Source organism: Berghia stephanieae, chromosome 12, assembly GCF_034508935.2.
Source record: "Berghia stephanieae isolate SIO BIC M18660-M18661 chromosome 12, UCSD_Bste_1.3, whole genome shotgun sequence".
Taxonomy (NCBI): Eukaryota; Metazoa; Mollusca; class Gastropoda; order Nudibranchia; family Aeolidiidae; genus Berghia; species Berghia stephanieae.
The window spans coordinates 29,618,547-29,633,546 of NC_088371.1; the positions used below are offsets into that span (position 1 = coordinate 29,618,547).

The window sequence follows — 15,000 nt, forward strand, 5'->3', positions numbered from 1 at the left end:
ATCTTATACACCAACGACTGCAGACCATCCTTTGAAAATTGTTTTATAGTGAAATATGCCGATTCTTGGCTTATTAAAAGATAAAGTTACCGAAAAGAATTACTTCAAACATATTAATATATTCACCAATTGGTGTAAACTGTTTTGTTTTTAAGGGTTTTACGGCGCTTGCAACAAATTAAGGTCATATCAGTGCCAGTAAAAAGGAAGAAAATGGGGTAGTAAAAAGTTCTAGAATTACAATTAAAGCACAAAAGAAAAGGTAAGACAAAGGGGAATTGGTTGAAATAGGGAACAGATGTAGATTCCAAAAGCACACCATCAAAGTACTTAGTCTGAGATCACCTAAAAGTCTCATCCAGACACAAGCACAGGTCCCAACTAAGAGGAATACACTCAAATGTTTACCAATCATATAATAAACTAAACATAAAACAATGCATAACAGAGAGATGATTTACAAGGAAAAAAATATCATCTCCCAAAACTTTAACTAGACATTCGACTGTTTCCCTCCCAGCCAAGGAACTCCGGCGCAAGGGTCAGGACAAAACTAAGTAATCTCATTCCAAGACAATGACAGGAAACAATTGGAAAACGGGTATGGGGGGATAGAAGACACACAGCATGTACCTCCCTGCCCACTATGGGAGGTCAGGATCCCCACCCAGAATTGGTGTAAACAAAATCAGCTTGAATTAAATGTTGAAAAAAACGAAAGAACAGGAGGTGTTTGGTGTAAAAAAACAAAACAACTTAAAGTGTGTGACGATCGGTAAAGATGATGTTGAGATAGTTGAATATCTTAAATATTTAGGAATAACCATTGATAGTTCCCTCAATTTCGCTCAACCTATTAATATAATAAAGAAAGTTGCCCAAAGATTATATATCCTAAGGAAATTGAGAACATTTCAAGTAGGGAAGAAAACTATGTTAAGAGTTTATGACTCATTGATTAAAAGTGTAATTGCGTTTGGCTGCACCATATGGTTTGGAGGATGCCGACTTAAAGATAATTCAAAAATTTCAAAATCTCTATCAAAGAGGCATCAAAAGTAATAAACCATCCTCTTGACAGAGTAGAAAGAATTCACGGAAAAGCAATAGAAAGGAAAGCTTTCTCAATTACCAACAATAAAAAACATATTTTATACCATGAATATAGTCTTTTACCATCTGGGAGAAGGTTTAGTCGGATTAAATGTAGAACTAACAAGTATAAATCAACGTTCGTTCCATCAGCAATAAAAATGTTGAATATTTCATATGGTACAGCAAAACCACGGATTGATGCGTTGACTGATTAACTGATTAATTTAATTAATGTAGATTAATCAACCAATTGATAATGATGATAATATTTGGTGTCGAATTGCCACAATTGTAACAAATTGAAAACGAAATGAATATGTTTATGTTAAGTAAAGCGCACGCGTGAAAGAAAGAGAGGAAGACAGAGAGAGAGAGAGAGAGAGAGAGAGAGAGAGAGAGAGAGAGAGAGAGAGAGAGAGAGAGAGGAGAGAGGAGGAGAAAAGAGAGAGAGAGAGAGAGAGAGAGAGAGAGAGAGAGAGAGAGAGAGAGAGAGAGAGAAAATAAGTAGGAGTGAAATATCTGTTCAATGTTATAGTTATCATATAACGTTATAACAAGTGTAACTAAATGACAAATTGCCACATTTATGGACAATAAAGATCTATTATTATTATTATTAAGATATGACAAGTAGTATATATGTGACCCACCGCCTCAAAACAGTCTCTTATGTCGGGATGAACTTAATGCTTGAAATTCAATATGTAAATTGACAAACTTGGGGTTCATTTATAGTGGGTTTTTTTTATGTTTTTATGTTTTTAAGGGTTTTACGGCGCTTGCAACAATTTAAGGCCATATCAGCGCCAGTAAAAAGGAAGAAAATGGGATAGTAAAAAGTTTTAGAATTACAATAAAGCATCCAAGAAAAGGGAAGACAAAGGGGAATTGGTTCAAATAAGAAACAGGTGTAGATTCCAAAAGCACTCTATCAAAGTACTTAGTTTGAGATTTCTAAAAGTCTCATCCAGACACAAGCACAGGTCCCCGCTAAGAGGAACACACTCAAATGTTTTACAAATCATATATAATATAAAGAAAACATAATACAGTGCATAACAGAGAGATGATTTACAATGAAAAAAATATCATCTCCCAAACTAACTGAATTCGACTGTTTTCCTCTCTGCCAGGGCATCTGGCCAGGACCAGGACAAAACCAAGTAATCTCATTCCAAGAGAAAGACAGAAAGCATGTTGGAAACAGATATAAGGGGATAGAAGACACAGTATGTACCCCCCTGCCCACTATGGGAGGTCAAGAACCCCACCCAGTTTTTCTAATGGTTACCATGGAGAATAAGCACAATTTCATACATTGCAAAACATTCAAAGTTCATATTTCTAATCACTTTAATCTTAAATTCACCTTTTGGGGTTCAATTACTCCGGATACATCACACTGTTTTGAGATGGTGAGTCACAATCAGCATATAAATTTTTTAATAATTTCCAGAGAATTTGAATTAAAAAGGTGACAAAGTTGTTTTGGAGTAGAACTTCTGGCCATTAAAAAAAAAAACGATTGCCAGACAGATCTCCTTCAAAGCAGCCTTGCTTTTAGGGAAAAAAAAAATCAAATGAGTTTTGGTGTGGTTGTGCAGCCGATAAAAATAAAAATGAAATAAAATTTTTTTTTTAATTTAATCAGGGTAAATAAATTTACTTTGCTTGTATGCAAATGGAGAGCATTGCTATCATTTCAGTGACTGGATGAATTTACTGTCAAGAACCATTTCTATTTTCATATAGTTAACAATTATAGCTAGACTTTTTTTTTCCTTTTTTCTTCTAGAAGGTTCTGAGTCAGGGACTACAACTATTTTGGGGACTCTTTACAACTGATTATTATCGAAGATTTGTAAACAAGCAAAAAAAGATGCCATCAAGGGCCTTAAAAATAACTTGGGAAGTCAAAAATAAATAAAGTTATATATTTTTTTCCCAGACAATTGTTTCTATGTCCTCTGTGTCCTCAGTCAGATATGCCTGCTGACAACATGGAGGGCATAGAAACACTTGTCTGGGCAAAAAATATGCGAGTGACTTTATTTTTATAACAGCTCTAACCAACATTATCGAGCACTATCGTACCTACAAGTACCCACCAACACACAAATATATATATATATATATATATATATATATATATATATATATATATATATATATATATATATATATATATATATACATACATATATATATCAGTGATATATATCAGTGATGATAATGGCAATATGGCAAAAAGGAAGAAAATGTATCGATCGGTACATCTGGCAAATTCAAGCCGAAATGCAAAAATTACATATATAAAATGATAGTTGTGTAACATTATATAATATATACTTCTTTTGTAAGTATTTAATGAACTGTCCTTTCCAGAAAATAATATTAAAGGTTCACAATATTAATCATACTGCTATCTACATCAAGAGATGATAAATCTTTGGCCCAAAGCTAGAAAGTATTTGTTTTTAATTTACAAAGCACACTACAATACCTTTGTTACTGCAACCTAGTGGTTGCACAGTTTATAAATTAGACACAAGAATATTTAATAGCTTGCAAAACATAGTCTATCTCAACAAAAGAAAAACAGTAGATTTAAAATAATTTGAACAGTTGCATTCTGGCAATCACCCTTGCTTATTGTAGTATTTTATCTTTCCATGACAAGATGACTGCTAAAAACATAAGAAGAACAAGGGTGGTTGATAGAGAGAGAGGAGAGAGAGAGGAGAGAGAGAGAGAGAGAGAGAGAGAGAGAGAGAGAGAGAGGAGAGAGAGAGAAATAAAGAGAGAAAAAAAGAGAGAGAGAGAGAGAGAGAGAGAGAGAGAGAGAGAGAGAGAGAGAGAGAGAGAGAGAGAGAGAGAGAGAGAGAGAGAGAGAGAGAGAGAGAGAGTTATAAATTGATTTTCCATTTTTTTTTTCCAATCCCTACCCAACATTTATTCATCGTAGGACCCCACTGGTCTTGTGTCACTTTTGACATTTGGTGCCACCATGTCTATGTCGCATAAAAATGCGAGTGTCATCAAAATTCATGCAACTGAGCACAGGTGTCAAAATTTGACACAAGACATGATGGTGAATTTTTCATTGAGCTACCGTGGAGCCACCAGAGCACTTTTCATTTGACACTGCAAAAACAGCGGAAGATTTCAAAGAAAATCCCAAAATCCCCGAATTCCGAGGAAGATTATCATCACTGTTTACTAGGCAAAAAAATATAATCTCCCAAAACTCTAACTATACACCTGACTGTTTCCCTCCCAGCTAGGGTATCCGCCCAGGGCCAGGACAACACTAAGTAATCTCATCCCAAGACAAAGACAGACAGCATGCTGGAAAACAGATAAAGGGGGATAGAAGACACAGTAAGTGTCCCTGCCCACTATGGGAGGTCAAGAACCCCACCCAGTGGTAATACCGTGTATTTTTCTTAGTTTAGCTATGATTGCCATTATTTACACTCAGACAACTGTCCAATGGGTGTGGGTATGTTCCCTTCCACATAGGATGTTCACAAATGGCAAAGTAATTGAGGAACTGCCATCTGAGGAATGGAAGGTGTATCTTCTACAAATTCGATTTTAAAAAAGTGAATATAAAGCTGTTGGAAGCGACGGGTCTTTCGACATCGAATTTGCTGGGTAGCCGTGCCAAAAGACTATTCTGCTATCTGCATGGATTTAAACTGATGTATCAATGTTTTTACTGCCTGAAACGGATTTTAAGCTCAAAATTTTTCATGTTTGGAGATTTCTTTCTTTATTGAAGATGTTTGGTTCATTCTTTGTATATTAAATTTTTTTTTAAATTGGACACTGTATTGACTTTTCCATTCTTTACAAAGTGACTTTTTTCTCTCTCCATACCAGTCCCTCATTTCCTGAATCATTTGTCCTTATAGAAATCAGAAATACCAATGAAAAGATAATTTCTATATTTACAATGTCTATAAAATTTTGTCTTTTTGTGCTCAGCATTTTTTTTAATGACCTTGTGTCACAGTAACAAATCCAAATGATTAAAAATAGAGAAGCGTGGGTGGGTGTTGAAAATGATTGCCTTAGCAAGCATAAGGTGTAAGATGGTTACCTAATACCTACCTATCCACTTTGCGCTATGTTGCAGCAAATAAAAGCTCTGAGAGATGATATCGAACGAGAAATCTGAGGACATTTTGATGCAATTAATTTTGAAAATTTGAGGCCAACAATTGCATTGTGATTCTATTTTGCACTCTCTGTATCTTATTATATATATATGGTAAATTTTATTTTTTGTAACATTAAGGCTCCAAAACCATTGGACCAATTGTCTGCGAATTTTGCAAGGTGTTTAAAATTAACAACATGAAGCTAGTTTATGTGTATTATTGAAAATGATTAGACATCACAATGGTTTTATCAAAAAATCAAATTTGTTTCGTCAAATCTCAGTGAAAAGAAACACCATCATTTTTAGTACGTAGATTGTGTGCCAACCAGTATGACAATGAGGTGGGAGTAATTGCATTGAATCGACACGAGTTAGTGGTTCCTCTAATTATTTTGAATACGAACACTTTCTTAAAATTTATATAAACCATTTTCCACTCTTAACATTGTGAAAAAAATTATATAAGTTAGCGAAAGATATGTTTTCTGTTCTTTGTCTACATGTGATCCATTCCATCATGGATAAAGTCAACCAATCTGTCTGGCCTGGCAGTGCTGCCTTTATCAGGATTCCACTGTATTCATTCTGAGCAATTCGGGGACCCAATGGTAGCATAAATACAAATAAAGCACGATTTTTTAATATTTTTTTTGTAAAACTTTATTAAAAAAAGGGGAAGAAATTTCCAGCTTTGAAGAAGAAAGGCTCAGCTTTTCATAATCTTTCTGCAAAATTAGAAGAAAAAAAAACTAATGCAGGGAAAATCGGATTCCAGCTGAAGGAATTTTGCGTATAAGCAGAGGCCAGGAATAAAGGGGTGGGGGGGATTTATGAAACCTCTCGTTGTTTCCAGGTGGTAGATCAGAGTGACAACTTACCTGGATTACTGTCGGGATTAGAATCCTTCTCTGTGATTAAAAGATAATGACTGATAAAAAAAAAAAAACTTAATCTAGAAAGGCGATCACAACAACTGATCTCAAAACCTTGGCTATTTATATAAAAATTGACAAAAATTTGAGAAAAAGAGATCTTTTACCTCAATATGGTAATACATGGTGAATCCGAGGTAAAAAGAACAAAAACAACAGAATTTTGAGTAAAACTTGATTTAAAAAAACAAAAACAAAAAAAAAACACCCCACCCCCCTAAGCATTTCAACTGGATGGCAAAAGCAAAAGTATGAAAAGGCACCGATGAAACGCCTGCCATAAATGTCCATATACAGTCAGAGTGTCCATGCATCCTTTACTAGATTCATTTTAAAATGTAAGAGGTTATGGACATCATATTTATTGAAATGATGTTAAAGGAAGAACTGCAAGACAATGCTATAACGGTTGTCAAACAACAAGAAATGAAGTGAGTAAGAAAATGCCAGAAGAGAATAAAAATTTCGCGGCAGCGATGGGGGCTCAACCCGCGACCATACTGGTACGACAACTCCGCCTGGCCGGGTAGATCGTGACTCTACCGTATGAGCTATCCACGATCCCAAAAAAGATCGCTTCTAACCCTAGTCTTATTACAGCCTTCTCTCCCCGACTTCTTGAGGCCACAGGTTCAACACACACAAACACCGCGAAGCTCATTGGCCAGCATTTAAGCTTAATAATAGCCAATATTCTCAACACAAACATGTAACATAGAAACGATTGAGACATTGAGTATGCTCCTGTACTTGGGGTAAGCTTTTAATTCAGAAAAGTGAGTGGAGCAGGCACTTATGTTGATAACAACAAGAAATGAAGTGAGTAGGAAAGAGCCAGAATACAGAGAATAAAAATTTTGCAGCGGCGATTGTCAATACAGTCAGTGACAAAAAAAAAAAAGTTAACTTAACAATTAGAACTCACTTCTGCTATCTCCATTTGAATCTTGAAAGGTGTTTCACGACCGGACAATGGAGACAGAGTTTCCAAATCTTGAAATGACAAGACGCTGAGAGATAGAGACATAAATCATTCATTGATAGTGGATAAAAAAAACAACTTTAATTTAAAAAAACAAACTGAGCTTTCATATAGCACAATATCCACTTAACATTCTGAAAGCATCCCTAGCCTAGCCAACAGCAACACTTAACATGCAGGACAAGGCAATATCACATTTATATATTTTCATGATAGGCACAACAATGTTAGTGGCCAGGTGCTTATTTTACACCTGAGTACAGTGAGAGAATGTCAGTAAATAGCCTTCTCCAAGGAGTCAACTATGCGCCGCTCAGAGCAGTACTCGAACCCAGGACCTTCCTACTCGAAGGCGAGTGTCATATAATACAGGCGCACATAGCCGCACTAAACTTGAGTTCTCATTATGTTGTTTAATTTTTTTTCAAATGTACCCAGGGAATTCATAAAAAACCATGTTCGTATCATTCGGTACAAAAAGACATCCATGTCAATTTATTATGAAAAAATATGGAAGATTATGGCTATATCACATATTAACAAGATTCACTTACCTACAAAGAACAAAATAGAGTAGAAGTGTGATGACATCAATCTGATCTTGTAAGTTTGTAATCCAAAAAGAATTGTCAGCAGAAAATAAATTCATATCATATAATCTACACAGTATTTAATTTTTATATTCTTTTCATAAAGATCTTTTTTTTTTCAGCTTGGCCAAATCGGGACAAACCCAATAAAGTCGAGACGGTTAGCAGGTCTGTTAATGGATTGCTGCTCTATCTTATTTACTCCTAAATGCTTTGACCCATCTTACCTTTGTTGAGAGTTGAGATATGCTAACTGATATAAGATTTCGACCTCCAAGGGTGTGATCTGTGAGAATTCTTGGGCTTGATACATGAGCTCCTCTGGCAATTTCCAATTCAAATTTCAGATAATATTTCCACAAGAAGCAGCGAAGGAGGGACCAATGAGGGGAAAAAGAGAATCTCATAAACAGCTCTCCCAAGCAATTTTTTTTTAACCTCAAAAAAAAAAAAAAAAATTTAAATTGGATTTTACTTTTCTTACCACCAAATTTTAAGAATTAAATTTATATCTACAGCAAAATGCATAATTTTCACACATATTCATATAATGAGACCAATGAATAATTGCAGTGTGGTTATAAGGTTGAGTAGAACGAGTAAAAGTGAATGAGATTCACCAATACAATACAAAACAAATAATGTTTCTCCTTTTGGATCTTTTTCTGGAGAGAGAAAAAACTTATAAGAAATGATGAGGAAAAATCTAAATGAAAATTATTACTCATCACATGTCCTATTTATCTCTCTCTCTCTCTCTCTCTCGAGAGAGAGAGAGAGAGAGAGAAGAGAGAGAGAGAGAGAGAGAGAGAGAGAGAGAGAGAGAGAGAGAGAGAGAGAGAGAGAGAGAGAGAGAGAGAGAGAGAGAGCGTTAAGCAAGCAAGCACACTATCACTGAGTCATCTGACCCCCAAAAATCGTGACTTTCAAACTTAAAAATTATTGTGGAGCCTCTGCTTCTCTCAAATACTGAGGACATCCCAACAAGACTCACTCACCAAACCCCATGAATTTCAATGAGCAAGCAAATAAGCTATGCACTCTTCTCTGTATGAAACAAGATAAACATGTTAGCACCTTTAGGAACACACACATACGATATGCTCCCTCCGATATTGTTTGTCTTGTTTTTAAGGGTTTTACAGCACTTGCAACACATTTAGGTTATATCAGTGCCAGTAAAAAGGAAGAAATTGGGATAGTAAAAAGTTCTAGAATTACAATTAAAGCACCCAAGAGAATGTAAGACAAAGGGGAACTGGAAACAAATAGGGATCAGATGTAGATTCCAAGAGCATACCACCAATGTACTTGGTTTGAGACCACCTTTAAGTCTCATCCGGACAAAAGCACAAAATCCAACAAAGAGGAATACACTCAAATGCTTACATTATACATTCAAAATAACAAATATAATAATACATAACAGAGATGATTTACTAGGAAAAAAATATCATCTCCCAAAACAATAACAATGTATTCGACTGTTTCCCTCCCAGCCAGGACTCTGGCCTGGGCCAGGACAAAAACCAAGTAATCTCATTCTAAGCAAAGACAGAAAACAAGTTGGAAAATAGATAATGGGGGATAGAAGACACAGTAAGTACCTCCCTGCCCACTATGAGAGGTCAGGAACTCCCTCCGATATTGTATTGAATATATTCAGAAAAAGTGTGAAAAGACACAATATTGTTTTAAGATGATAGATTATAAATTATAAATACACATACCTTTTTGTAAGAGTTTAGAAGTGTCCTTCCTTGTGGCTGCCATGAATATTTTCTTCACCAGCTCAATATTGTTGAGGAGGGAGACAAAGGCAGTGTAATAGGCATAGCTAATTTGTCGGTGACGTTCACCTCCAAGCACCACCTGGACAAAAATATAAGGTAAATAGCATAACTTTCTGCTTTTGACTTAACAAACAAAAAATAAACAAAAAAAAAAAACAAAACAAAAATTGAATCGTGTTTGATACAAATATGGTACGAAAAGTGCTCGACATGTAGTAATGGAGCGAATTATTATTTTTTTTAATATTTACTCAAACATTGTGGTAAATATTTTTAAAAATAATATATATATATATATATATATATAATATATATATATATATATATATATATATATATATATATATATATATATATATATATATATATATATATATATATATTACACATATATGGATCAGTGACTTACTGTGATAATGTTTTCTTTGACAAACGGTGACAACAGATGGCTCTTCAAGGACAGCATGATTTCCTCAAAGTCTTTTGCAGAGATGAAACCAGCGTTATTTTTGTCCTTGGCTCGAAACGCTTGCCATGCATGCTCTTCGTGAAAATCCTGAATGAAAAAGACAAGGAATGTCAATCTTGAACATAATGGTTCAACTGATTTGGGGGCAGGAATGAGAGTGGGAGAGGAATGGAAATAGAATTGTTTTGTTTGTTTTAAATGGTTTTACAGCGCTTACAACACGTTTAGGTCATTTCAGCGCCAGTAAAAAGGATCTTAAGGAAGAAAATGGGATAGTTGAAAAAAATCTAGATTTGCAATTGAAAGCACACAAAGAAAAAGTAGGACAAAGGGGAAGGGTTCAAATAGATTTCAAGAGCACACTATCAATGTACTTAGTTTGAGATCACCAAAAAGTCTCATCCAGAATCCAGCACTAAGAGGGACACACTCAAATGCTTGCATTATACATTCAAAACAACAAATATAACAATACATAACAGAGATGATTTATGGGGGGATAAAAATATCATCTCCCAAAACTATAACTATACATTTGACTGTTTTCCTCCCAGCCACGGCCAGGACAAAACCAAGCATTCCAAGACAAAGACAGACAGCAACAGAAAATATATAGAGGGGTAGAAAACACAGCAAGTGACCTACAGCCCACGATGGAAGGTCCAAGACCCCACCCAGGGGAGGAGGGGTGGAGATAAAATTGGTTTAGGCATGGAAGGGATAGGGAGTAGATTCTATTCACACACTGCCTTGCTTTATTCTTTCCTGTTTTCTGTCTACCCGAGAAATGATAAGGTTTATGGGTCATAAGTTAGGTCTATCAAAAAGTATTTCTCTGAAGGCTATATTTCAAAAAAATCAAAAGTAGCAAGTAAATGTTAATATCTCCTTAGCACTAAAATAATTGGGATAAACTCCATCTCAGATGGCCTCCTTGCTTTGAGGACGACTGTGAATCTGAGACAAAGCACACTCAAAGGACACAATGTATAAAATCAACAAATTTATTTTTGAATAATGGAAAACAGAACCTCGCTACTAGGTGTGAATAAGGAAACAAATGGCTTGCTTGAATAACAAATGAAACATGCTGAGCTTAGCGAAAAAGTATCTTATTAAAGTAGTATTTAGTCACTGATATCATAACTGATGAATAAAAAGCATAGGCACTAACTTAGTTCACACATATATTATTATAACTACACAAATTTTTTTACTAAATTATTTGGGAGGCCATTTTCTAATATAAATATAATGTGAAATTGAATGTAAGCTTAAATTTAATAAACGGAAACAGATCATGTGGACGGTTTGGGTTTCCCCTTTATCAACAAAACAGGATGAATGAAACACTACAGACGAATGAGATGAGATAAAATTGCTGATAAAGGGGAAACCCGAAATGTCCACATTATCTGTTTTCGTTTATTAAATTGAAGCTTATATTCAATTTCACATTGTTATTCATTTCTTCGAGCTACAACATTTTCATTGTCTAATATACTAAACTTCTTTTATTTAAAGATCATTCTTTCTTAAAGATTACAATCATAAGGTCTAATATGAAACACTGACATTAGGTGGAGAACGAAACTTTGCTTAAATTCAAAAGGTGCCACACGGTAAAAAAATTCAGGATCTTTGAAGTTGGTCAAAATGTACAGAGCAATTTTTCCTGAGTAAAACGCTGTTGAAATTTCCAAAATTAGGGACAAAGTTACAGAACTTCATAAACCAATCATTAAGTTTCTACATGTTTTAGTTGTACTTTTTTTTTTCACATATCTCAATACAGTCAGCACGGAATCCAACATCTTTTATCAGCCCACCTCACAAATTATTGAAAATAGTTTATACCAATCTGAAAACTTACATAAATAAGCTGGGTGAACTCCTGATAACTGACTTTTCTGTCCTTCTTCTTTCCAAAGTGTAGTTTGAGGAACTCCGAGTCAAAGTTGAAGGGGATCTTGGCATGGAGTGTTGTGTGCTTAATGATTTCTTCAAACTCATCTAGTGACACACAAAGAAGTGACAGTTACTTAATCAAGAACAAACAATCTCAAAATGATATAATGAATGGTTGAACATATCCCAAAATTGAATCTTAAGCTTGGCTCAAAAGATCTAAGTTCCAATTAAGACCTTCATTGAGAAGAGAGTGTTTTATTTTTACTTAAAAAATCATATTTTGAATAAAATGGTCTTTGTTCTAATATTTTTTACTTTTAACTTAATTCTCTTCATCACGTTCATTACAATATAACACTAGACTGATGACATGGGTAACAACTTAATAAAGCTTGTGCAGCTATGTAGTCTAGTGGTACGACACTCCTCTTCAGACCATAAGGTCAAAGGTGTGAGTCCCGCCCTGAGCGGCACATAATTGAGTCCTAGGAAAAGGCTCTTCACTCACATTCTCTCATCGTACTCAGGTGTAAAATGAGTACCTGACCGTTCACAGCATTGTCTCTGTCAGATAAAAATTTTAATTTGGCCAGCTACGGCCAACATGTTATGTGTTGCTGTTGGCTAGGGATCCCTTGTCAAGTGTTTTGAACGTGTTTAGTGGATATTGCACAATATAAATAGAAATGCTCAAGAGTTGAAAATAACATTTTTTAATGGTGTCTTCTTTTTGGCGTATCGGAATGACAAAAACAGGATGCGACATCTAGTGCAATGACATTTCATTATTATACATTTCACTATACAATTTAAAGAAATTTTTCAAAACATGGCATGCAAACAAAAGAAAAATAAATAGCTTTTAAAAGTTTGTTAAACTTAAGACCAATTCTTTGTTGTTGTTGTTGATGTGATTGCTGTTGTTGTTGTTATTGTTGTTGTGTGTGCGATTGTGTGTGTGTGTGTGTGATTTAATTAAACTTTTCTGACAATTCTGGAAGCCAAAATTTTAATTGTTCAAACAAAGGATCAATTCATGGAATTTTACTAAGGAATCCTGGGTTTGGACATCATTTGAAAGAAACAAGTTTTCTACCCCCAAGGTGTATAGAGGGGAGATGAGGTGAATGCAGAGATGTGGAATTTGGGAGGAAAAAAATGAGCTATTTCAAGCAAACAAAGAGTGCAATCCAACATGTTTTGTTTATTTTTAAGGGTTTTACGGCGCTTGCAACACATTAAGGTCATATCAGTGCCAGTAAAAAGGAAGAAAATGGGATAGTAGAAAGTTATAGACTTACAATTAAAGTACCCAAGAAAAAGGAAGACAAAGGGGAATTAGTTCAAATAGAATAGATGTAGATTCCAAGATAATACTATCAATGTACTTAGATTGATATCACCTAAATGTCTCATCCAGACACAAGCACAGGTCCCCGCTAAGAGGAGCACACTCAAATGTTTACAAATTATATGTAAACCAAAAATAATACAATGCATAACAGAGAGATGATTTACAAGGAAAATAATATCATCTCCCAAAACTATAACTATACATTCGACTGTTTACCTTCCAACCAAGAACTCCGACCAGGATCAGGACAAAACCAAGTAATCCCACTCCAAGACAAAGACAGAAAACAAATTGAAAAACAGATATAAAGGGATAGAAGACATAACAAGTACCTCCCTGCCCACTATGGGAGGACAGGAACCCCAGGCAATCCAAACAGCTCACATTTCATAGGTAAATTCACTCAGTGTCGTGACACTGTATAAATACTGTATAATACAAGGAAAACGGCAGCTGGCAATAAAATATGTAATTTTCGAAGATTTTCATATTTTTCGTATGGCCCCAATTTTTCAGTTAAAACTTTGGTTTTGTAATTTTCGTATTAGTTGGCTTCTCTGTGAATGTCATGAATAGGCAACCATTGAAATTTTCTTCACTGTATTGAAAAGCTTACAAAGATGCGTACCACAAGTGATGTAACCATTTCCATTTCTGTCAAAGATTTGAAAGGCCAGGGCATACATGGCATCTGGGGCACAGAGCATGGCTTCAAATGCCTGGAACTCAGAGAACGAGATAAGGCTGAAAAAAAAATATATAGACAAATAATAATAATAATAATAATAATAATAATAATAACAATAACAATAACAATAATAATAATAATAATAATAATAATAATAATAAAAATAATAATAATAATAATAATAATAATAATAATAATAACAATAATGATGACGATGATGATGATGATGATGATGATGATGATGATGATGATGATGATGATGATGATGATGATGATGATGATGATGATGAAGATGATGATGATGATGATGATGATGATGATGATGATGATGTTTGTTTTTGTTTTTAAGGGTTTTACGGCGCTTGCAACACATTAAGGTTATATCAGCGCCAGTAAAAAGGAAGAAAATGGGATAGTAAAAAGATTTAGAATTACAAATACAGCACACAAGAAAAAGTAAGACAAAGGGGAATTGAGAACAAATAGGTATCAGATGTAGATTCCAAGAGCATACCATCAATGTACTTAGTCTGATATCACCTATAAGTCTCACCCAGGCACAAGCACAAGATCCAACAAAGAGGAATACACTCAAATGCTTACATTTCATTATACATTAAAAATAACAAATTTAATAACACATAACAAAGAGATGATTTACAAGGAAAAAAAATATCATCTCCCAAAACAATAACTATGCATTTGATTGTTTCCCTCTCATCTAGGACTCCGGCCAGGGCCAGGACAAAACCAAGTAATCTCATGCCAAGACAAAGACAGAAAGCATGTTGGAAAACAGACATAAGGGGATAGAAGACACAGTATGTAACCCCCTGCCCACTATGGGAGGTCAGGATCCCCACCCAGGATGATGATGATGATGATGATGATGATGATGATGATGATGATGATGATGATGATGATGATGATGATGATGATGATGATGATGATGATGATGATGATAATAATAATAATAATAATAATAATAATAACAATAATAATAAGGGCCAACAGCAAT

General features: G+C 34.7%; 1 protein-coding gene across 3 annotated transcripts in view; it reads right to left on the reverse strand.

Moving 5' to 3' along the window:
* The window catches only part of LOC144957740 (electrogenic aspartate/glutamate antiporter SLC25A13, mitochondrial-like), a 58,999-nt gene that overhangs the window by 20,942 nt on the left and 23,057 nt on the right, over positions 1 to 15,000 (reverse strand). For 2 of the 3 annotated variants that reach the window (XM_078889136.1, XM_078889135.1), the window contains 6 exons: positions 13,923 to 14,038; positions 11,903 to 12,042; positions 9,970 to 10,116; positions 9,498 to 9,639; positions 7,995 to 8,088; positions 7,121 to 7,205 (listed from right to left, as the gene is read on the reverse strand). In XM_078889136.1, the coding sequence (XP_078745262.1) occupies positions 7,121 to 7,205; positions 7,995 to 8,088; positions 9,498 to 9,639; positions 9,970 to 10,116; positions 11,903 to 12,042; positions 13,923 to 14,038 (724 nt within the window). Of the gene's footprint in view, positions 1 to 6,141; positions 6,172 to 7,120; positions 7,206 to 7,994; positions 8,089 to 9,497; positions 9,640 to 9,969; positions 10,117 to 11,902; positions 12,043 to 13,922; positions 14,039 to 15,000 lie in introns of all 3 variants that reach the window. The other variant, XM_078889134.1, reaches the window with a different exon arrangement.